At 39.7% G+C, this 23,209-nt stretch overlaps 2 protein-coding genes across 3 annotated transcripts; both read right to left on the minus strand.

The window, feature by feature from the left end:
- Positions 1 to 1,599: 1,599 nt before the first annotated feature.
- TM4SF18 (transmembrane 4 L six family member 18) lies at positions 1,600 to 7,025 on the minus strand. 2 transcript variants are annotated; one of them, XM_009088965.4, is made up of 5 exons: positions 6,548 to 7,010; positions 4,914 to 5,003; positions 4,126 to 4,268; positions 3,849 to 4,029; positions 1,600 to 3,453 (listed from the first exon to the last, which is right to left on the minus strand). In XM_009088965.4, the coding sequence occupies exons 1-5, from the start codon at positions 6,722 to 6,724 to the stop codon at positions 3,439 to 3,441; spliced, it is 606 nt and encodes a 201-aa protein (XP_009087213.1). In that variant the 5' UTR covers positions 6,725 to 7,010; the 3' UTR covers positions 1,600 to 3,438. The 2 variants fall into 2 exon arrangements, with proteins under 2 accessions (XP_009087213.1, XP_050834117.1); XM_050978160.1 differs by lacking the exon at positions 4,914 to 5,003 and having other exon boundaries at positions 6,548 to 7,025.
- A 3,359-nt stretch (positions 7,026 to 10,384) lies between these two features.
- Positions 10,385 to 15,815, minus strand: TM4SF1 (transmembrane 4 L six family member 1). Its single transcript, XM_009089374.4, has 5 exons — positions 15,492 to 15,815; positions 13,656 to 13,736; positions 13,419 to 13,567; positions 11,844 to 12,024; positions 10,385 to 10,913 (listed from the first exon to the last, which is right to left on the minus strand). The coding sequence occupies exons 1-5, from the start codon at positions 15,666 to 15,668 to the stop codon at positions 10,899 to 10,901; spliced, it is 603 nt and encodes a 200-aa protein (XP_009087622.1). The 5' UTR covers positions 15,669 to 15,815; the 3' UTR covers positions 10,385 to 10,898.
- Between the last annotated feature and the right edge of the window lie 7,394 nt (positions 15,816 to 23,209).

Consider the following 23,209-nt stretch of genomic DNA (forward strand, 5'->3'; position numbering starts at 1 on the left):
TGACAGGCAATATTTTCCACTCCTGCTTTTAATCCCACCTCCCCCCAACTTTCAGACTATCTAAAAGTATGCCTGAACACACTCCTCTTACCTTTTTCTTAAGGAACTCAAAAGTACTTCAGCTTCTGAAGTCTGTATTATCTTCAGAAGGTGTCTGAAAAGCAGGAACTTCTCTCAGGACCTAAACAAAAAGACCCTATTTAGTTGGTTAAATTATGGGCCTGCAGTTTGGTGTCATTAATTCTCCTTAATTGTTATAAACCATAGTACCTCATTTCTCATATTGAGGATGCTGAAATACTCTGTTTTTGAAATCCTCAAAATTGCACCGAAAAGATGAAGCAAATATTTTACTTCAAAAATATTCCTTGAAATAAAAAAATAAATAAACCCTCAAATGGAATATTCTGACAATAGGTCACATATATATTCATCTTCATACGATATTCATATGATATATATATCATATCTATATCTATATCTATATCTATATCTATATATCTATAGCTATAGCTATATCTATCTATATCTATATATTATATATCTATATCTAATTCATAAGATTGCACAGCAAGGCTGAATCAAGCCCCCACCATTTCACAATTCTGGCATTTGAATGATGTGTGTCTGTTGCCTGCTGCCCATGCTGCTGCTCTGGCTGCCTGCAAACCTCTTCAGTTAAACACCATTTAAAGAGCTGGTGCAGCTTCATTTGTCCTCTGCTGCTCTATGTGGAAAACCCTCTTTCCATAATGGGAACAATCAGAAAATTCTAGTTTTGCAAGTCACTTCTACCTACACAAATATTAATGTACCCTAAAATGCAAAGGTGTGGAGAGGGCTCCACAGTATTTTACTACAAAACTGAATGTCTCCTGTGATTTCCACCTGCAGTCTTTTAAATGAATGGCATTACTGTCCCAGACACAGAATCCTGATACTCTGGGAAAATGCACTGGCTGTGGGGGACAAATAATGCTTGAATTCCTCTCTGCCAGGAGATCATAAACTCATATCCGCAGCTTTCTTCCTCCTGTGCCTGGGGTGTTTTACGTGGGGATTTCAGCACCTTCTGTCCAGGAACTCTTGTGCAAAGAAGGGTTTCTCCACATTCCAATGTGTTGCAAGCCTTGTCCTGCCCCGAGGGCCACTTCTCCCTGCTGTTGAGTGAGGTCTGTGCTCTGCAGCTGGACGGTCACATTGCCTCCAACACCACTATCAGCATCCTTGGTTATGTCTAGATTTTGAGCCAGTTAATTAAAATTCTTGCAGGAATCTTGGTTTTGCTACCAGACACAGCTCATAGTGCCACTTTTTAAAGACAAAATACTTAGAATTGAATCAGGACTTAAATTGATTAGATCAAGGTTAACTTTGCCTTACATCCAAAAGGCCTGTGTGAAACTAGCTGTTAAATTTGGCAATACAGCCCACTGTTAGCCTTTAGTATTCTTAACAATGTCAATAAACAAAATCAATAAACTGCATCTTCAAAAGCAGAACCACCAAGAAGCAGTTGAAGCTGGCTACGGTAATGGAGATGCCAGATTCTGGATTGTGGGTTAAAAGGGTGTCAGGATCAGGAAGCCAAACAAGAACTACATTACATGTCTCTTTATTTAATTCAAGCCCCAAAATTAAGAGATGTAATGCAAATTACAAAATTAGAGATGTAATGGAAATGTAAATTCACCAGGCACAATCACATAAAAAATGATAAAGACAGATCCAGAGTTTGTAGGCAAGAAATCAGCAAGATTCCCTGAGATGTTTGGTAGGAGCACAGATTGATTTTTAAGTTTTCTTTCTTTTTCTTCATTCTACAAAAAAAATCCACAAATCCATAAAAATGCAGAATTATAAGTTAAGATAAATTATATGTCACATATTTAAGCCTAGAGAAAAACAAGTGTGCAATGACACAGTCCTCATTTTATCATGCACCCCGATATCCCATGCCACTTTGAACCATCTCCCAAAGACTAGCCTCATTCTAAAATATTATTAATTACTTTGTACTTCTTGCAACTTAAAAGAAACTAAGTAATTAAAATTTTAGATGCATTCTTGAAATCTTACAGGAAGAAATCAGCTATTCAGAACCACCTGACAAAGGAATATGAAGGCAAAAACTCAATATTTTCTTGAAACAGAACGAAATGACTGATATATTCTAACTTTTTCAAAATAATTTACCCAAAGCTTATTGTAATTAAGCTTATTGTACACAAGCTTATTGTACACTTATTGTATGGTTTGCATTTCTAACAGAGTTTAGTATTTGATGACAATGTACCTGAGTTGCACTAGTTCTGATGTAATAGGCATACCTGCATTACTGCAAGTCTGAAGTACATATTTCTCTTTCCTCTTAGTGTTCAGAAGGAAAAATTAAAAAAAAACCCCAAACCAAACATGAGTGCTAAATACAGCCAAATGCTGCCCATGCAACTGCAAATGAGCCAGGTGTCCACTTCATTGTGAATCCCTGAATTTTCACTGAGAATGAAAAAATAGTTCTCTGAGAAAGTATAAATAGCTTTTAGCTGCTAATTTAAAACAGATTATTCTTTTCCATTGGATCATTATTGTAAAGCGTGTTAGCCTTTCATTGTAGCAAGGTCAGGATACTTGGAAGAATATTAATAAGTTAGCACTGGGGGCTCACAAGGTTCCCTCATATGTTCCCTCAAGTCACACCATACTTGACTAAAAGAAAAAAAATTGCCTCCAAGTGTAAAGTGAAAAGAAACCCAGTGCAGCTATTAATATGTACCAATTAGCACAGCTGTGTTCAGACCTGTGTGCCTAATATGTCAATCAGGCCCAGGTGCCTTTTTTACCACAGAAAGACTTGGTAGACTTTTTTCAGTAATTGCTTTTTGCAGTTATGAACTTCTAAGACGGAAGGAGGAGGGTATGTTCTGCCCACCTCCTCCCATGACTGCCATCATGGTCTGTCTGTAACTAAAATTCATTCATCTAGAAATCATGGCTTCACTCAGTGCACTAACAACCCCTCTTGATGTACTAGGCTTTGCACCAGGCCCTTTTGAAACAGCAAATACTCATATGGTCTGAGCAATGACAAGGGAGTACAAAAGCAGTTCTACAGCAGCTTATTAAGAAAAAACAATAAGGTGATTTCAATACAAAAGCAGTTCCATTATATTAAAATATCCCTACTGTCACAACAAGTTGGAGGGTAAAAAAATAAAGTGTCCCTGCCAGGCGCAACAGGACAGGTGAAGAAAAATGTAGATGCCAAACAGTTCAAATATACTTCATCCAAAACAGAGAAGTTTGACGGGCAGAGATTTAAGACAAGGGTATCTTTTTTTTCTGTAGCACTCAGATCTACCAATATGGATTATGGAGAGGCCATTTCTCTCTTTTTCTGGGGATGGGGGAGAAGCAGCAACAATTTCCTTGCCATTTTCAGAGAATCCCAGCCTGCAAGTAAAAAAAAAAAAAAGTGCTTTTCTTTCTCATCATTGCTGTGAAAGCCACACATAGTAAGAATGTCTGTAAAACTGAATGTTAGAACAAAGGTGTTCAGCAGCTTCTGCTGATGTATCAGTAATGGGCTTGGCATCTGTGTTAATTTCCTGACTACTTTTGTTTCTTCTCAGTCCTAGTCTTAAAGGTCAGAGAGAGCAGCCACCAGCCTCTGTATACCACAAGAAATTAGTGGATGAATCAAAACAAACAAATGTATGATCAGTACATATTCTCTGGAAACAATACGCCGTAGCATAGAGAAGAGGGTAGGTCCCCAACTGAGAGAAATTGCTGAAGCTACAGTGACAAGGAGATGCTGAATAAATAAACCTCAGATGTTTTATTACCTGCACAAAAACAGAATAGGTCCCACAGAGTGTTCGTTTCAACTCAGCGGCTACTTTGAGAATGCAGATGATCAACTGCAATCCACTGAGTGCTATCAAAATCGAGAGTAAAATAATATTCCACTCCACTATGTTAGCAGGTTCTGTGCACTTAGTCCAGGCAGGGTAATCTGTGAGGTACCTATTAGAGAAACACCAGACTGAAGTAAGAAGAATGTTTCTGACTACTGAGTTGGCAAACAATTTCTTCCAGAAGAGTTACACCAATGTTTCTTACCCCCCAGCAGTGTCTTTGAAGATATAATTCCATCCACTTGATGAATTGCAGAAAGGGCCTTGAATCAAATGCAGGGTAGAAATGATGCAACTGTATCCCGAGAAAGCAATTCCAAGCAGGGCTAGCACAATAGAAATAAAACTCTGAAGTAAAGAGAGAGAGAGAAGTATTACCTTGTGGCGATAGTGTCAACAGCAAATATGATCATTCAGCCTGTCTAGCTACTTCCTTGGGGCTGATTTTCACATTTGGTTTTCCCAGTCTTCAAAACTCAGAAAGAAAAATACCAGGTAAAGAATAGTAAGAATACACATAGAAAATAAAGATTAAGACAGAGATTAAGACAGTTCTACAACTATAAGTTATATATTATTTGGGTGAGTTTTTAAACTTGCATTTTTGTAAAGTTGTTTCACAAAATACCAGATGAATGTAGTTGTGTATTAAATATGTCTGCATCCCAGATAGAGTGTGTTGAGTACTTTCTGAAAAAAAACCCTTCCAAATAATACAGGCAAAGGGATGAAGCTATTTAGCTGGTGTGCCTCATTCTATGTTCTCATTTTATTTTACAAGGATTTGGGGGAAGTGTGTGTCTAATTTTCTTTCATCCTGCTTATGCTTCAGATGAAAGAAGCTACACTTTCAGTGACCTTGCACCCCAATTTAGAATCCTCTGTGAAAGGAAATGAAAACAGAGCAGTGGAGAGGGCAGCAGGATGTGCCGGAGCAGGAAGGCCTTGGAAACAAATACTAATGTGATGCACAGAAATAAAACACAGCCTCACCCTGTAGGTTTTGTTACAGCTCTCACTCTGGCAGCACCGATGGAACGCACTGCACTCCAGTGTTATTAGAATTGCTGCCAAAAGAAGGATCTGTAAGAGAGCATCATAAGGTCAGTGGGATAACTAGAGATACTAAGCCAAAGCCTCCTTCCCCTTTGGAAGGCAGGGACTGCATCTCTTCTGCTGTCTTGATATTTTAAAGCTGATCCATAGGACAGCACAGTTACTCAAGGCATACATGGAACAGGAGTGGTTTTAGTGGACTGCTGGTGCTCTTGTGTCTTGTACTTGAAAGACAAAGAGTACAGCCTCTACCATCACAGTAAAGTGCTGTGACCTTGGGCACAGCTACACCAGTGAAGCTGAAACTATAAAACCAAGGTCACAAACAAAAGAATCAATGCCAGTGAAATGAAGGATATTTTATTGATACAAGCGCATCAGTTCAACACCTTCTTGCTGACACAGGCACACAAATCAGAGTTCTGCCTTCCTTACCAACTAGAAAAAGTCAATAACACAAACTTTTGATTACATTCACCTGGACTTTCATTTGTCAAGTATCCATACTGATTTATTCAGATTATCGGATTATTTAAGCCTGATCCTAGAATTACTTTGATGAATAGGGTCTGGGCTCCAGAACCATTCAGAGATGCATAGGTTTGAAAAGGGAAGTATGAGAAGAGAATATTCCTGAATCACAGCACTATCATATGCTGCTGACTGGTTTGTAACAGAATGATGCATGCATTTTTAATAAATTGTTAATAATCTTAAGGCTAAAAATTCTTCAAAATATCAGTGCCATTGTTGCAGTTAATGTTTTTAATCCATTTGCAACTGTTTTTCTGTTTGAATTGTCTGTCTGGTAGTTTTTTCTTCTGCTAGAACTGAAGGTTTTTCTTCTGCTTAAAGAGAATACACAATTTCAAAAGATTGTCTAATGTTTTAATAACAGTTCAGCACCTTCATATAAACCCATATAAGTACTGGCTGTGTGCAATTCACTTTGATCACAGAACTGCTTTCTATTCCTGAGGTTACAGCTCTTTATGGACATGGTAAAGAGCATGAACAGCTGGCAACTCCACGGTCGTTTATTACGGCAGATGAGCATATTACAAATGTAACAGGGAAAATCCTACTATGCTAATCACAATGAGACAATTCTCTAAATTTAGTCTGACAACAGGAGTACCTTATGCATTGTGAATTCTATTCAGTCTTCTAAATAGTGGACTGCTTACAGCTCTTAAAAACATTTGAACCATTATGAGAAGCTCTTTTTTTTTTTCATTTGAGTAAAAGAGCTCTAATTCAACGTCCACAGGTGAATAAATCAACATACTGTTTGCCTCCAAAATACAAGCATAAATTACATATAAACAAAAAGGCAGCCGAAAAGAAACCCCAACACACCCTGTAATATCATTTGCACTTAATAACATACATAATTTGTCATTCAGTATACTAGCTTTTTTTTTCAGTTTGATTGAGTTTTCTGCCTGCAGTGGTTTTTGTTGAAGTAAGCCATATGTTCTTTTGCTAAAGCAGTTACATTACTGAAGAGTAATCCAATATTATTTGCAATAGAATGCAATTCATTAAAAATCCATAGATTGAGCACTTACCATCACACCTGAGAAACAGATGCCTTCAAAATACCACTCATGGTTGGGGAGCTGGTAACCAGCAGGATGCGGAGCTTTCCCGTTTGGAAAGTACAGGAGGATGTTCACAACAATACTCCAAAGTGCAAGAGGTACCAGCAGGCAACTCAAACAGCTTCCACATGTCTCCAAAGCCATCTCTCAAGAACTCTGGAAGTTTTGCTCTTCTAACGTAACAAAAGTTTACAACACCTTCAATATAAGAAATGTTTTGACCTCCCCAGCTTGATTCAGCATTTCATATTCACAGGAACCAGGGACTGGGGTGTGATTCCAGGAACAGAAATGCTTAACAGTTAGCAGAACAAAAGATGAATATCACTGTGTAAACTCACTGTCCTGCGTTAAACACGTCTTTATGTAGTCATTTCCCTTCTTTTAAAAGATCCTCCTTTGTGATCTTCCAAATGAAATATATCTAGGAGTCAGACTCAGGAAGGAACTCCAAAGTTCTCATTTCCTAGTGACTGCTCAAAAATGTCCTCCTCCCACAACACAAACTGCAACATAATTTGTGACAGAAGCAAGGTTTTCCAACCTTACTGCAGCATGGGGAAGGGGGTTGTAAGAAGATAAATATGCCCAGTCTCGGTACAGAAGACCACACTTTGCCTTATACAATACAATGATTTACTGACTTGGAGCAGCAGGCTGAGTCTGGGCCGTCTTGCAGACACTACAGAAGCCCAAATAGCACTGGTTAGAAACTTTAAGTCAGATTTATTTTCACACTTTTAATCAATTACTCTTTCCCACAGCATTATGTGGCTCCAGTGCTTTGCAAATTAAATCCTGCTATTTCTCCAATTGTTTCATTCTGTGCTTACATCTGAGCTTGCACAGCTACAAGCCTGACCAATGTAGACGTGACTTCTCGTGCAGGACAAAAGGTCTGGCTGTTGTTTTGAAATGCCTGCTGTTTGCACTGCGCAAAGCCAAAGTCAGACAGCTTTCCCATAGCCAATGTCATCATTCCCCAACCCCTGTGCATCTGAACACTATCCCAGGAACACAGAGCCAGGGCAGTTTGAGCACTTGCAGCACAACCCAAGACTTCAGTCTTATGCCCCTGTGAGTCACCAGAAAAGTAACTCAAGAATGACCTAATGCTTTACTCAATAGCAAAGTTGCAGCCAGAGAACAAAAAAAAAAAACAAAAAAAAAAAAAAAAAAAAAAAAAAAACACCAAAAAAAAAAAAAAAAAACCCCACAAAAAATCACCACAAAACAAATAAAAAAGGGGTCTCTATCAAAAGCAGGAAGGCTATTTTTAGAAGCAATGACATCCCAACATATTTTCCTTGTGAGCTGTTTCAGGCTCTTCACACATGAGGCTTCTCTCATCCTCTCATGAGAGCTGTTTGGATGGCATGCTGTAAATAATTCCATACTATCACTTAACATGAGATCACACAAGGAAATGGGCAGGGTGGCACTCACACAATTGCACCATTCTTCTACCTGTTCTCTGCTGTGACTCTCCTCTTTTCCTGAGAGGCTTCATTTTGAAGTCCTCATTCTTGATCTTCTCATATTCCCTATTTACTCTTTCACCACCATGGATACTTTTTTCAGGTCTTCCTCTAATCAGAATTAGTAGCAAACCTGCCTTTCCAGACTCATGTCATTGACACGATGCCACAGAGAGCAGAGAAAACAGCTGCATTAAAATCATGCACATCCAATCCCCATGACTGATTTTTTTAGTACAGTACTCAAAGATCATATAATTGGCTGATATATTTTCTTAAAAGCAAAGGCCAAAATTAGTGGCAAGCATCTTATTTTATAGTCAAATTTGATGCCATTTCCATTATAACGTGTTCTGATTAGAAGAAGCTAACTCGAGAAATGATGACTGAAGCAGCATTTGTTCTGCAGTACAGCAGTCTGCTTCATGACTTTGTTTTTATACTGAGCTCTGCAAAGCTCCCTGTGGTTATTTTTCTGGCCACTGGAACAGGAAACAACTATTTTATACTAAGAATTAAGCAAACCTGTAAGCCAGTTTTTCAAGCATCTTGCCAAGTGTTGCAAGCACGGCTTTTCCATTGCTGGCATTATTCATGAACTGATTCCAAGCCTGTGACCGAGAAGTCGTGTTTACTCTGTGTGACTTCTCTGCCAGACGATGTGAATGCAACCTAAACCAATCACTTCTTCACAATGTAACTGACAAATCTCTCAAAACACTGTCTTATGCACCAGACAACAAAATAATCCAGCTGGCCATTTTTTACATGACAATATAAATAGTGAGTAGTAATGCTGTGCATTAAGGCTACAGGAATCTATTGGTGCTGCATGCATTTGTGCTGGAGTTTCAAGCCTAAACCCTAGCCTAATCATTCTATACATAGGAATTCTATATATTGCAAAATTCTTTCAGTTCTTTAAGTAATTGTGTGTACCAGAAAAACATATAACCATTATGCAAGAATACAGGCGAAAATCCTAAAATTGCATGGTAATTATGCATTATTTCATTGAGGACTTTCTTTTCCACTTTCTCTCATTCCACACCCCATTTAAACTTGCAGATATTTTTTTTCAAAACTGTATTTTTACACACAAAGACACTGTATCACACAGCTGCGAGGAATTTTGTGTGTATTCATATGTGCATGCACATTTTCTCCTTCTTCCCTCCCATAGCAGGGCAGGACAGGGACAGACACCACAAAGAAATGGCATTAAATGGTATTAAAGTCCCTCAACTACTTCTAATGTATTTAGGTATGAATAAATACTCTTGCAAAATTCAGGTATCCTGAGATTCTAGATACAAACTCTTTTCATCTGAGAATTCTTTTGCTGGTGTAGATGTACATAGACAATTTTGCTTTCACAGTTCACTTCTTTTTTTTCAGGTGTGTATTTGTACAGGGCAGACAGCCTGAGATACACCTGAAGTTTCTGGCTATCTTTAAGGACCACCCTCCTAATTACAAATAGTCTAAGAATGCACTGATACCCATTGGAACTTCTTTTTCTCCCAAGAATAGAAACTAACTTGCTTGTTTTCAAAGACAATATGAACAGCTAAATTCCAAAACTGAGCCTCATTCCTTTGAAATAAGGAGCATGTCACATTTGGGTTTTCACTTGAAAAATGCCATTGCCAGCAGCAATGCTACCACGCTGGCTTTGCCAGCAATTCTGTTGCCAGCCCATCATTCAGATGTACTTGTGGTGAAATATTCACTCTAATGTGCCACATTTCACCAAGCTACATTCAGAGGTTCTTACCCAGGACCTTACAGTAATGCCTTCAGGCTGATAGCTGGTAAAGTCGGGTATTTCAGATTAATCTGTCTTTACTGACCTGAATTTGGACTGTGTTCCTTGAACGCTGTGAGGCCTGAGGGTGGCTGAGGCAAAAAACAAGAGTCATGCCCACATCTTGTTTATCTCAGAGCTGTAATGGAGCAATCAGGAGGTGATCCCCCTTGGGAGGGCAGGAGGGGCTGAGCTGGGCCCAGATGGGCAGGGACCCCCTCAGCTCCCTGGCTGAGAATGGCCAGCCCTGACCCAAGGCTAAGGCTCCACCTGTGCTGCTGTACCTGACCCAGAGCTGTTGTTGAACCCTTTTTGAGGAACAAACACCTGATTCAGTTAAATGAGCCAAACCAAGCAAGGAAGCAGTTCCCACTCTGGCAGAGCCTGCTGGAGAGGAAAAACAGGTTATAATCTGACCGCATTAAATCCATGTTCTCATGCCACTGCTGTCCTTTACTCCAAGACCAGGCGAGCAGTGTTTCAACATGGGCAGGGAAGGAATCACTGACACCTCCTGGGTATTTTTAATACAAATCTTTATTTGTGAAATACGGGGAAGTTCAGAAAAATCCTGAAAAGCCCTCAATCATCCACATTTTACTGCTGTTTTGGTTTTGGTCCAGTTGACCAAAATCTTGTATCCAGGCCAGGCTGGATTTGGTTTGTGTTCATTCCAAGATTGGAATGAAAAAGCAACTTTATTGGGAAAACAGGACAAAGTACAGAACTGTTGTGTCAGTAGAAAGAGAAAAATAAATAAAGCCACATTAGTGACATGTGGTAAGGCAGTTGCCTGCACCAAGATGAAATGAACAAAAGATATTCAGACATTTTGCATTTCAGTTCAGGCAGGTTAGTGGAAAACCTGCATATGACTCCAACAACAAAGGCCCCAGGTCAGTTAAATTCATGGCAACAGTTTGCACAGTTTGACAACAATTTGTATTTCAGTTTGCCTGGAATATTAAAAAAAAATCCACAGTGTATTCATTACAGCACACACATGCAGCGATGTCAGTACATTGTCAGGTTTCTAGCAAACATATGTCTGTGGGGGGAACAAAAAGAAAGAAACATATTAATGGAAAGAATGCTAATATTGTATCCAACTAAAAATGCAAAACATTAACCTGAGCACATTTAGAAAACCGTAGCATAGCTCTTCTATACTGGAGTTAGAGCAAGGAAGACAGGAGGAAGAAAGCAGCAATAGCTTTGAAAGAGCCACAGCACTCAACTGTGTCGATTAAAAATGTGAAACACATACTTATCTATAGTGTGTGATATAAATTAAATCTGGATCGTACTTTAAACTACGGTTATACCAACACTAGCACTCTGATACTGGTTTTGGAATATGTCCAAACTATTTAACAAGGTTTAAAGAATTTGGAGAAAATTTCCTTTCTTCACTCAAAAAAAAAATTTAAAAATCCACCTTCGAAAACCTTCCAGATCTGTCTGCAGATTTTGTTAGCTATTTGCAACTTAATTTTTTCTCTTATCTTACTTCCACTATGCAGGGCCAGGATGCTGCAGTTTTCATTATATGCAGCATATTGTCAGTGGTTTATGAGCTGCTGTGGACAAAAGCCAAGGCTAATACAATATCATTAAACAAGCACCACACAATGCCACAATGGTTTAGGCAAAGACCACCAACACCAGGAGATGTGTATCTCACTTATATCACCTATGCAGTGTGATGATGATCACACGTGTCATTGAACAGACAAAAACCCTCTAGCTCCTAGATCTCAGGCAGATTGACATTTCTGTGACAGCTGAGGAGTCAGCTGAAAGCATGTGATCAAACACTACATGAAAATCTAATCACAACAGGGCTATAGGAACAGCTGTACAGGGAGCTGTTGCTTAAGAATACCTATAAAGTAACTGCTGATAAAACTCCACAGTAGTATAAGTAAGAAGTTACTTGTTCATCTGAGAAGCATGGGTATATCTGCAAACTACTTACTTCCTCATGACTGCAGCACAACCCACACAGTCCTCCAAGAATGCCATTGATTATCTGTATGAAGCACAGAATGAATTCTATTGCTCCCAAAACGAGGAGGATGGAAAAGAGGGTGACGTTCCACTGCACGATGTTTTGAGGTTCCTGACATTCAGACCACTTGTTGTACTCAAACAAGTACCTGTACACAGCAATTAAAAGCATATTAACATTGTGTCAGAGGAGGATACTTACCATATACTCTAACCAAATTATGTCTAGTCTGTAACTGCATTGAGGATATTCACTCTATGGAGTCCTAATAGGCTAGGTTCCCTTAGAAATAGATTCTTAAGGGAATAGAAAAAGCAATGGTTTACTCCATGCAAGGTTTCTTTGGTTTCGGAAGATGTTGAAATATCAACCACACATTTCTGCTAAGTCTTAATTTCTTTTTTAAAAAATAATCTAATCTACAAAGGCAGAATTTCCTATTGCTAGTTAAAGTGAGGCACAAACTCAAGAAAGCTGAAAGAGCAAAGGTTTTTCTCAAAACAATCACAAGAGCTTTGCAGGATTGGGCATTTTTTCTAAAGACAGCAGTCACTGATCTGAGGCAAATGGCTCACTCTCTCTCCTGTGCTGCTGTCTTTGGGCCCACCTATGCTTACTTGGATAAGCCAAACAGAACAAATTTGGTGAGGCACTGCAGCATTTCAGCTGTTACTGCTCACTCACATCTTGAGAACATCAGCACTTGCCTTCAGCAAGGACTTAAACTAGTTCTTCTACACTCAGTCACAGTCAGGAGGATGGAGAAGGAGGAATGACACAAGTGAAATACAAGATATATAAGAGATACAAGTGAAATATAAAACTCAAACTCTGCTGCAAAGAGCTTTATGTGGTTTCTTAGTACTCCAACTGCCTCTGGTCTGGCATCAGCCATAAGCTGTTGCTAGATACACCCTTGAGGTTGCCAGCCATACAGACACTTTAGATGCATGTGATGATATGAACCACATCAGGATTTATGTGCATTAATGGAGAATAGCACACTGAGACTTTTTTTGCAGGAGAACCTTAATTAGGGATGATTAGGAGCTTCTTGTCCTCTCTGCCCTGCAGTGTACAAAGATTCTTTTAAATCTCAAGTTTCATTTATGAGATTCCAATGCATTGTCACTAATGTGGGCATTGTGCCACTTTATGCTGCTGCAGTGCAGCTTCAGAAGCAAGACTGATGAAACAGACTCTTACACAAATGATGAGACAAATAACTTAACAACCACTATTCCTAGTTTGTAAATCCTTCAGAGTCCTAAAACTTTATATTTTGTTAGAGATGTTCATGGACATGAACAATATATGATGTACAGATTTAATCACCTATATTTTTTTATGGCTTTGGTTTTATACTCTAACAGCAAGGGTAATTGATGCCATTTGTTAAGTTCTAATTGGGAAGGATAGATTTGGTATGGATAGATATGAATAGATTTTGGTACATGGTTACTGAACATTGCTGAAAGGTACTGGAATAAAGCTCATGTGTACATTGGGAAGAGATAACATCCTCATGAACAGATGACTTACCCTCCAGAGGAGTCAGTGAAAGGGTAGATCCAGTTTCTTTCTAGGTGAGTAAGACAATACGGTCCTTGAGACAAGCCCAGTGCTGAAATGATTATACAGTATCCAGAGCCAAGGATGCCAAGCAAGGCTGCCAGAACTGAGGCCAGCACCTGCAGAGCAGACAGGAACATGAGCTTTCAGCACAGCCATTGCCTTGTCTTTGGGATTACCTGGGACTGGGTGTACAGGCTCACTTACCACACAGCTCTTTCCACAGCCCTCGTGGCCACAGCTGTCATCGTTGTGAAGCCCAATGAACACTGCAGCTGCAATGAGGACCTGGGTATGGAGCAAAAAACCCACACTGTTCCTTTTGGTTGCACAGACAGGGCAGATATAACACAGTCTTCAAACTGCATTCATTTCTGTTGCTTCTTGGCAGTCAGCTGCACAGGTCATTCAGCTTTACTCCTATTTAACACTGTAGGCATCTCACTACTGACATCACCACCCCCAGGACGGGCATATTCCTATTGCCATTGTGGCAGTATTGCACTTAAGCATAGAAAGAGACTGTTGGGGTATTGCTACATTTAAAGGATTTCAGCTTTTAAATTTTTTCTTTTCATTAAAGGCTGTATTTGCAAATAAAATGCTTTGAAAAAAAAAAAAAAAGGCATTAACTTCATTCCAATGAGGACCTCAAAAGAAAGTTGTTGATAAACAGCTGCTGCCAATATACTTGTTACTTAAGAGCAATCATCATTACCTGTGTGAGAAACCAGTCTGACTAGAGTAGAAAGTCTAGTAAAATTTTGCTCAATTCAGACAAACACCTCATTATAGACATCTACTTTTTTCCAAGATTTCAGAACCAGTTCCCAGTGACAGAAATGCAAAGTAACAAAGCAGAAGCTATCCATGAAAAGCATAAACCATCCAGAGTTTTTAGCATAAAATCAAGAATGAACTGAAGGAGCTGAATGAATAAGAAGGAACTGATTAAAAAGAGGATCCTCCCACCAGTAATAATAGCACTTAACAGTGCCCACTTAAGACTCTACACCCAAGAGTACTCTGGAAAAAAAATAAAGAAAGGGTAGAGAATTATTTGCAAATGCCACAGACTTACTTAACGTGAAACTAGAATAACAACTATCCTGTTGAACAGACACACACTTGTCAACCCTTACTCAAACCTAATGATGACCCCAATGCTTCAAGTCCAGACGAGGTTGTACAAGTGCCCTGCAGGAGAAGGTCCATTGGTTCCATTTGTATTATTCTGTGAGCAAAGCCCAGTCTTCACAAACCCCACTCTAGGCCCCAATGGGACTGTAATACAACTGTAAGCACCCCTCACAGCACAAAACACCTTAGCATGCCATTGTTTCCAACCTGTGATTTGCAGACACCTTGAGATCATAAAATCATAGAGTTTTAAGAATTGGGAGGGACCTATACCCTATTTCTAAGAGGACTTCTAAAAGAAGGTGAAAAAGGAAGCCTGGAGTTAGGGGTCTTAAGTATGCTGCAGTGTGGTCCACAAAACTGAAAGGACAGAAAATAAGAGCTTCAGATTAATGACATCCTGTAATGAACACACTCAGTCCTTGCATCCTGTTACTCAAATGCAAAGCTTTGACAACTACCACTCAATTCCTCTGAATAAACAGCTAAGGCAGAGAAATACCTGTCAGCATGTCAGATAATAGGAATTAAGGAATTGTGTCTAAATGTTCATTATTTAGGGACATTTAAAAGGAAAGTAGTTCAATAATATAACAAAAATTTAAGATGTAACCCTTTATGCAAACTGTGACCTGCTGAGAAGCTTGATTTTACTTTTGCATTTGGATTTTGTGCCCCTAACCCTATGATTTTTTCAGCTTTAAAGTGACATAACGTTGTAGATAACATAATCAATAATAATTAATTATAGCTATTGGATAATATAGCTCTTTTTTTTATACAACTACAGAGACACCTGTTGACAAAGATATTTGATGAATAAATTCAGATAACCAGTAGAGAAAGAGCAGTACCAAGTACCTCCAAAATAAACTTGAAAGAAGTCACTAAGTTATTACTTACCAGAAAGCCTCCACCTAGAATGCCATGAAGGCACTCCACGTATCTGCTGAGGTGATGCTCTGAAGCAAATCTTGTTTCACCATTGGGAAAATAAAGTAAAGTGTTGGCCACAATGCAGAGGAGGGCAAGGATGAGCAGCTTATAACCAACACATCTAGCACACCTTCCAAAACACATATTTTCAACTTTAAAAATCCTCCTTTGACTTGTCTGGTTCAACCTCTCTCACACCTGTCCACACCTAAAAGAAGATCAGTGTTTATTCTCACCTCCTTAAATACCAGGGGTTACCTAACTACCTCGGTGACGTTTACAGCCCTTCCTAACCACCATTCCCAATTGCAGAGTGAGAGGGCAGGGATGGCAGAACACCACCGCCCTTTTAAAATGCATTAATTGTAGATGAACCAAATGCAATCAAGGAAATACTGAATACTAGGTGATTTCACACAAACATATGATGCTTGGAATAATCACTGGTGAACATGATTAGACGTGAACAACAGGCTTAAACCACAACACAAGTTCTGTTAGGAACTGAAGGAAAAATGTTTTGTTTTCTTTGTTAGAAGCAGCTTTGAATTTTAGGTTTATAGGCTGATTCAGAACAACCTGAAGCCAGGGAGAGACCTGGCTGACTTCAACAGCACTGAGTCAGAGTTTTGGGCATAACAAAAAAAGGTCTACAGCAATGAGAAGTATGTAGAGCAACCTCTCACTTTGCTATCCTGTTGATGGAACAACAGAAAACCTCACCAGGAGGTTGGAAAACAAATAAAAGGAACAGGTAAGCTTCTTAGGATTGTCCTTGTTCTTTCCATTATAAGACAAGCTGATTTTAGATTAGCAATCAGTTAGTAAATGATTTGGTAACAGCTAAACCAAGCAAACACTCGTGCAAAATACTGCTTAAAAAAAGCTTATGAAAGAGAGTCCTTGCACTGAAATATCATGTATAGAAACACACACAAAAAGAAAAATGCCAAGAAAGAAAGAGATTATATCCAAGGTTGACAAATGGTGTTTTATGTACCAGTAACACTAATTTCCGTAGTAAATGGAGACACAAAGTGCACTATAAAAATTAAGATCTAGCCTTTTCTCTTCTCCCTCTGGCAAGTTTTTCTAAAATAGCCCAGATCCTTTTCTTCAGACACAGCTGAACGCAAAGGTGTGAGCTGCCATGCCTGCTGCCATCACATGACAGGAGGTAACTAAAATGCACAGCCCCAATCCAGGTGCTGCTGCTGCTGCTGCCATCATCACAGCACAATGTAACTCTCATTGCAAAACCAGAAGCTAGGCAAATGGAGTTTGGGAATGTACAGGGTATTAGAAGACTATAATGAAACTTTAAAAAAACCATTCAGGTTTCGTTTTTGAAGGTGGAGTGGGGTGTGTTTAATAGCTAAATAACACAGTAGGCACAAGTCCAAGTCAAAACCATGGTATTCTTGCAAGAGATGTGTGCAACACTTATGCTGAGAAAGAGTGTGCAAAAATAAAGGGTGGGGGGTGAAGGAAGGGAAGAGAGCAGGCTTGTGCAGCTGTGGCTTTGTGATGTAACTTCTCCGGGTATTGTAGTTGCTGACCTTGGAGATTTCCTTCATTATGAGAAATATCCTCCAATTGTACAAACATAGGCTGGCCATTATTGTGTGCTTCAGCCCTAATGACTAAAACAACCCTAAACATTATTCTGCAAGTTTCCTCTGCAGAAGAAGACAGACGCTCCACTGAAAACTTCCTTTATTTTGTTGGGCTAAAAGCCCAAACCACTCCTTCCCCAAAACTCACCACCCAACACCCTTCCCAACAACCACACCAACATTTTGCCTGTGGGACATGGATTTAAAACCCTAGCCCTAATCATATATTTGAAAACTTGTAAATTTGTTCTATTTACAACTTAAATAATGGTTTTCTAAATACTTCATTTAAAAAAAATTAGGTCATCAAGAACACCTTGTATTTAAAATCAATTCTATATTTAAAATATCTTCAATGACCTTGAAAACAGTGTGAAGAAAGAAAGAAAGAAAACAAAATGGTATTTGATGCAAACACAATTTTTTTACATTGAAGGATCTGGTCAGGTGTGAATCAAGGAAGCTTCACTAATGCCACTGCCATTTGGACACCCTATGGTGCAGCTTCTACCAGAAAGTTAAACCAGAACATAACTTTTCTTTGCAGAATTTCTGGTGGTCCCATCCACCATCAAAAAAAGGTTAATGGAGGAAAGTGACTCTCATAGAAGCACTGGCAGGATGTGGTAACTGCATGGGATCTGCAGGTGAGACACAGCAAAGGAAATAATGGCATGGGCTTCACAGACTCATTTGGAAAGACTGGGCTGCACAACACGTGTATTTACACAGATTATTAATTCCCACTTGTATTCTCCTGTAAGCTGCTCTCCTTTGGTCTTCTACTGTTTAATGGGTTGCTGCTCATGGAGGCCAGTGCTGGCTCAGACAATTGTCGGGAGCAGAGTGGGAACGTGTGGTCACCTGTTGGCTAAACTAAGGGCAGGGTCTTGGCCAGCTGTGCAGACAGAGCTCCTGCTGACCTTAGGACAACTCCAGCTCCCTTTGACCCATCCATGCTGCCATCCACTTCTCAATGTTCAAATGGTGCATCACCCACGTTTTCCAGTAATCACCCACAAAAACACTGTGATGCAGCTGTTAACTGTCCTCACTTCTCAATCCTACACTGGCTGACAAACTTGACCTGGACAGTCACAAGAGAAACTGCTCATCATGAAGCCCTTGGTGCCTATGGTCTCCTGGCCACAGACAGAAGAAAGTCTCCAGATTAACTTTTATTAATTAGATCGCAACTCCTCAGATGAACTAATGAGCTACTTATGAGCACAAGCAACTACCTACTGTTACGAGAGCAATTGCTCCTAGCACAGCTGTAACACACGTGCACGTGCTTGCTTGCTATCTCTGTCACCACTTTGAGACAGAAATCTGACCTGAACCGTGGAAGCCAGCGTGGAGTGAGTGCTCACACTTCACACAACACACACTGACACATACAGGGAACATTTCGTTTATTAGTAGTAATGCTGACCTAAGAAGGAGTCAGCAACTATGCAACAAAAGTAGATTTTCCATTTAACCTACCAGTTTGGAGGCTGGAAAGCTTGCAATCAGGGCAGAGCTACCACTAAATGAGTGTACAGAAATCCCTCTCTTTAAAGAAGAACCCATAAAACTTACTTAAGAACAACTATTACTGACCCTAGACTTGCAATACCACAATCAAATAAACCACTTCAAACACTGTTTTCTGGTGACATACAAAAGCCATGCTGTAGCCTGCATTCATTAATTCTTCCAACAATGTTATTATGATAAAAGTAGGACATAGGACAAACAAATCCTTTTTCTATTTCTGCAACAGCCTGTAGGTGAAACCTTGGCCATGCAAAATGACCAGCAAAAGTTTGTCTCCCTTGGACTGTACTATTTACCCACAGGTTTGCATTTTAGATTTCTAGTCTATCCCTAAAAGTGTGATGCTCTTGCAAAAGTTAAACAAGCATGAGGCGTTAGCATCACTGTACTACAGGCATCCTCTCTTCTACACTGTGTGTTTGTAATGGCTGTTTGGATCAGAGAACTGCCATCAGCCCAGCATACAAAGTCTGCACAGCACAGCACAAGGAACAGCACAAGGTCTTACAGCTCGCAGAGTGTCACTGGTGTCTCCCCTCTCCTGCAGCAGCCACGAAAAGCAGACGTTGGAAACATGGAACAAAAATTAACAGCGTTATGGATTTGGGTCTTGTGGTGCAAAAGCCAGTCATTAATTACCTTTGTGTTTTTCATGAAGCGATCCTGTTGGTAGTCAACTTCTAATCCAGAAGAAAAAACCCAAAAAGACAACTTCTATCATACCACGTATTTTAGATCTATAAGCTCAAAAAAAGAAAAGAAAATTGAAAAGCACCAAATTATTTGCCTGTTTTTTTTCCTTAGCATGTGCTTCATACATTGCTTATGCAGTCTTGCATCTGGAATTAGCCCTCAGTAGGTTCATGTCAATTAAATGTTTCAATTATACCTGTTCAACAATACTACAACTGTTGTTTTGAGTGGGAAAAGTCTACATATTGATTCCATAGCAGCAGGATAGGAAATGAATGTTTAACAAGTCTTTCACATTAGCATGACTGATATTCCAGCATGTTGTCTTTACTTGCATATCTTTCAGCATCAGTAGCAGTTGAATCAGACATCATAACCAGAAAAGCAATTCTGACATGATCACAAGACTCTTAAAAGTTGATTTCCTAAACTGCAATCCCACCCCTCCATCCATCTTTGCTATCATCATTCAAATTGGAATTCTGAAATCCATTTAACAATATACAATCAGCACACAGGATCTTTGCTTCAAGATGTTCCTTAAAATGGGTCTCAATGATAAACCCAACTATTTAACAGTCATGTTCCTCCAAGGGGTCTCAAAAACGTTATACAAAGATAAAACACATTTTTAGTAGGATGGAATTTTTCGGAAAACTCCCAAAACATTATTTTAAAAATATTTTAAGAAACAATTAAAAATATGTGTAAAAACCAAATTATGTACAGAGGATCCTTTTTCATCCAAGCAACATTTAACGGAAAAAAGCAGAAGAAAATAACATTTAATGCTGATTATGATTTAATTAACTCTTAGTCTTTTTTAAGGTAACCTTCTGGAACAACACAACTGAGACTGTGTGCTCTGTAGATCTACAAGACATGTCTACCATGTGGTGCCAGATACAGCACTCTCCTGCAGCTGCTCCATTCACAAGGGTTTTCAAACTCACAGATACCGGGCCTTTCTAATGAACTGCAGTTGGCTTGGAGGATGGGGAAATACTAATTTCCTGAATTAGGACTTTTCTACTGTCATTTCAGCCCAAAGTAGCTGTGTCATTTGTGTACCAAAACACGGAATCGAGTGCTGCAGAAATACAGATGTGTTTATTCCAGAGCAGCATTCTGTCCCGCAGCCGTCTCCTCCGGCTCCCGGGGTCAGATCCTGCCCGTGGGACTCTGCCAGGGCTCAGGGGATGGACTGCCCCGAGAATTCCACCGGCTCCCTCTAGTGATAACCAGGCTGTGACCAGACCGGTTCTGCTGGGCCAGTCCTGGGCCTTTGCCTTCAGGGACCTCTAGCTCCCAAGTCTCCCTCAGCAGCACCCGAAATACCTGAGTCTGCCTTTGGTGGAAGACAGCAATGCTCAGTAACAGCTCCTGGTGGCACAGGAGCCGGGCACAAGGCACTCGTACGGGAAGAGGACCTGAGCTAAGGGACCATGCCCACAGAGTCACACCCCGAGGCCTCGACAGGACAGGTGGCATTTGGTTCAGGTGTTAGTTCCAAAAGAGAGTTCTTCCAAATATAATTATAAATATAAATATAAATAAATATATATATGTGTATATATATGTATATGTATAACTTATAAATGTTAAGTTAAAAAAGAAAATAAACCAACTTTCTTCTTTTACAGTAAAGTAGTCCTGCTCTCTGCTCTCCATAAGCCCAGAGACAAAGGAAACAGAACAAATCAGAAGTTTCCTCTAAAGGTGAAGAAAAAAAAAACCCTCAAAAAATCAAAATACCACAGTCCTTCCCCAGCATCTGCACCATTCCCCCACATCCAGCATCAGATGGAACTTCCCTCCAAAAAGGCAGGCACCGTCAGGCAGGGGAAACTGCAACCATGTCAACAATAGTACTTGCCTGTCAGGAAAAACATCCTGGGCTTTTATGTGTTATACTCCGTTGAGTCCCAGGATTCTGATAAATTACACTCTGCTCTAAGATGAAGACATAGGGTTACTAAAGGAGCACTACGTAGAGACATACAAAGGGCTCAAGGAAAATTAAGATGCCTCTTGTGAAATCATTACAATTACAAAGCCATTGCAGCATTCTTCGTGTGCAGACTTTTAAAGTAGGTTGCTGATTAATCCAGCCTATGATTAACGTGCAATGAATAAAAAGATTATCCCAACAGAAATTAGTTTACGGTCCATTTTCATTTCGATTTATTATTATTATTAAACTCTTTTTATCTCAAGCCCCCCCCCAATCAGTTTTCTCACTTTTAACCCCCATCCCATCGAGGGCAGAGTCAACAAGCAGCTCTGAGCTGGCTGGGTTAAACCATGACAAGTGTCTGAACAGTACATTCCTAAGTAATGCTAACAACAAGGTTCTATTAAATTTTATGGCTAGTAACTCAATCCTGATACCACTAGGATCATGAATGAATGAATGAATGTTGCCAAGACAGAATCTGGATTTTGTTTTTAATTATTTAAGATTATAAAACAGTAATCTGAAAAACATAAGACATTTCTACTTTTCTGTCAAAATAAAATGAAGACCTAAAATTTACAAGCTCATGTTGCAAAGGTCTTAAAGATAATCCTTAACATTGTAAATTATACTTACAAAGAGGAAAAAGAAAAGTAATCACCATTGGTTAGAGGGTACAAAGTTGTCAGGGCTATATAACTTTGCACTCATAATGGAGTAATTTTATTTCGCTGATAATGAGTTCCAGTACCTTAGAAGTCACGAGAGACACGTCTGTCTTTCCTTGCCTTAAGGAAAAAAGGCTCAGCTGTGGCCACAGCACTGCCAGGGTAACGCAGCCAGCGTTGCATTTGCAGAGCTCTGCAGGGAACCCTGGCACCAGGTGGAGCTTGGGCTGTGAGCTGTGGACAAAAGGCTGAGGATGGTGAGGGTGTGCTGCACCCTCCCCTCCCGGGCTCGGCCAACACACAGCTGACACTCTGTCCTCTCCTGCAGTTTCACATCTGCTCACAGAAGGAGAAAACAGGCAGAAGAGGCTGGAACTCCATTCCTGTTCTCCTTTTGCACTAAGAAGGCTTTGTGTGAAACAAAAACGAGTTCCTTGAGTCAGGCAAAGCTTAACATCGATAGAAAACACATATTTTCAAAAATTTGAAAATTAACTATCCTGTCATGTAAGAGTAGTATAGTTTGGACCCTCTGATCACCTTCTCAAACAGTCTTCACAGACACTAGAACATGTTTTACTGGTAAGTATTTCTCACTTTTGGTCTAAGTTCTTAGCTATATCTGGAACCAGTCCTGCTCCAAAGCCCATGCAGTTGCATTTGAATAGAGTGCAGGCCTCAAGGCATTAGCTTGGGAATCCACCACAGTAAAGCAATTCATCTCAATTCTAATGGCAATGCATTTTCAAAGCTAGATTTCCTACTGCTTGAAACACAGAAAATAAAACTTAGCACACACAAAAGTTCTGTGTCAGTTGAGTATTAACTACTATAAGACAAAACTTACCCCCGTGCTGTGAACTGTCCTACTGGAACCAAAGGATATATTCAAAGAGGCAAATGACAAAAATAGGGTCCTAATCCATATTCACTTTTTCAAAGCAAAGGACTGTGTTAGGCTGGATGTCTCACACTAGTACAGCACTGGAGAACTTTGGGGAGAGCGATTCCAAACTGGTAGTAAAAGCCATGAGGTGGCAGCCTCATGTGTGCCAAGGGAGGTTTAGATGAGATATTTGGAAAAATTTCTCAGCCAAAAGATTTGACCAGCCCTATGGTAGAGTCCCCATCCCCAGGGGAATTAAAAAGCTGTGGGTGAAACAGGGTGGCCTTGGGCGTGCTGGGGGAATCACTGGGCTCAAGGGTCCC

The sequence above is a fragment of the Serinus canaria genome, chromosome 9 (assembly GCF_022539315.1).
Source record: "Serinus canaria isolate serCan28SL12 chromosome 9, serCan2020, whole genome shotgun sequence".
NCBI classification, from domain to species: domain Eukaryota; kingdom Metazoa; phylum Chordata; class Aves; order Passeriformes; family Fringillidae; genus Serinus; species Serinus canaria.

Bases quoted from the DNA above. Each gene is read 5' to 3' on its own strand.
- TM4SF18 (XM_009088965.4), bottom strand. From the start codon at position 6,724: ATGGCTTTGGAGACATGTGGAAGCTGTTTGAGTTGCCTGCTGGTACCT. The intron at 5,004-6,547 runs GTAAGTGCTCAA...GCTCTCTTACAG, and splicing joins TCTGTTTCTCAGGTGTGATG to ATCCTTCTTTTGGCAGCAAT. The intron at 4,269-4,913 runs GTGAGGCTGTGT...TCTTTACTTCAG, and splicing joins GCTGTAACAAAACCTACAGG to AGTTTTATTTCTATTGTGCT.
- TM4SF1 (XM_009089374.4), bottom strand. From the start codon at position 15,668: ATGTGTTTTGGAAGGTGTGCTAGATGTGTTGGTTATAAGCTGCTCATC. The intron at 13,568-13,655 runs GTAAGTGAGCCT...TCTGCTCTGCAG, and splicing joins GCTGTGGAAAGAGCTGTGTG to GTGCTGGCCTCAGTTCTGGC. The intron at 12,025-13,418 runs GTAAGTCATCTG...TGCTGTGTACAG, and splicing joins TTCACTGACTCCTCTGGAGG to GTACTTGTTTGAGTACAACA.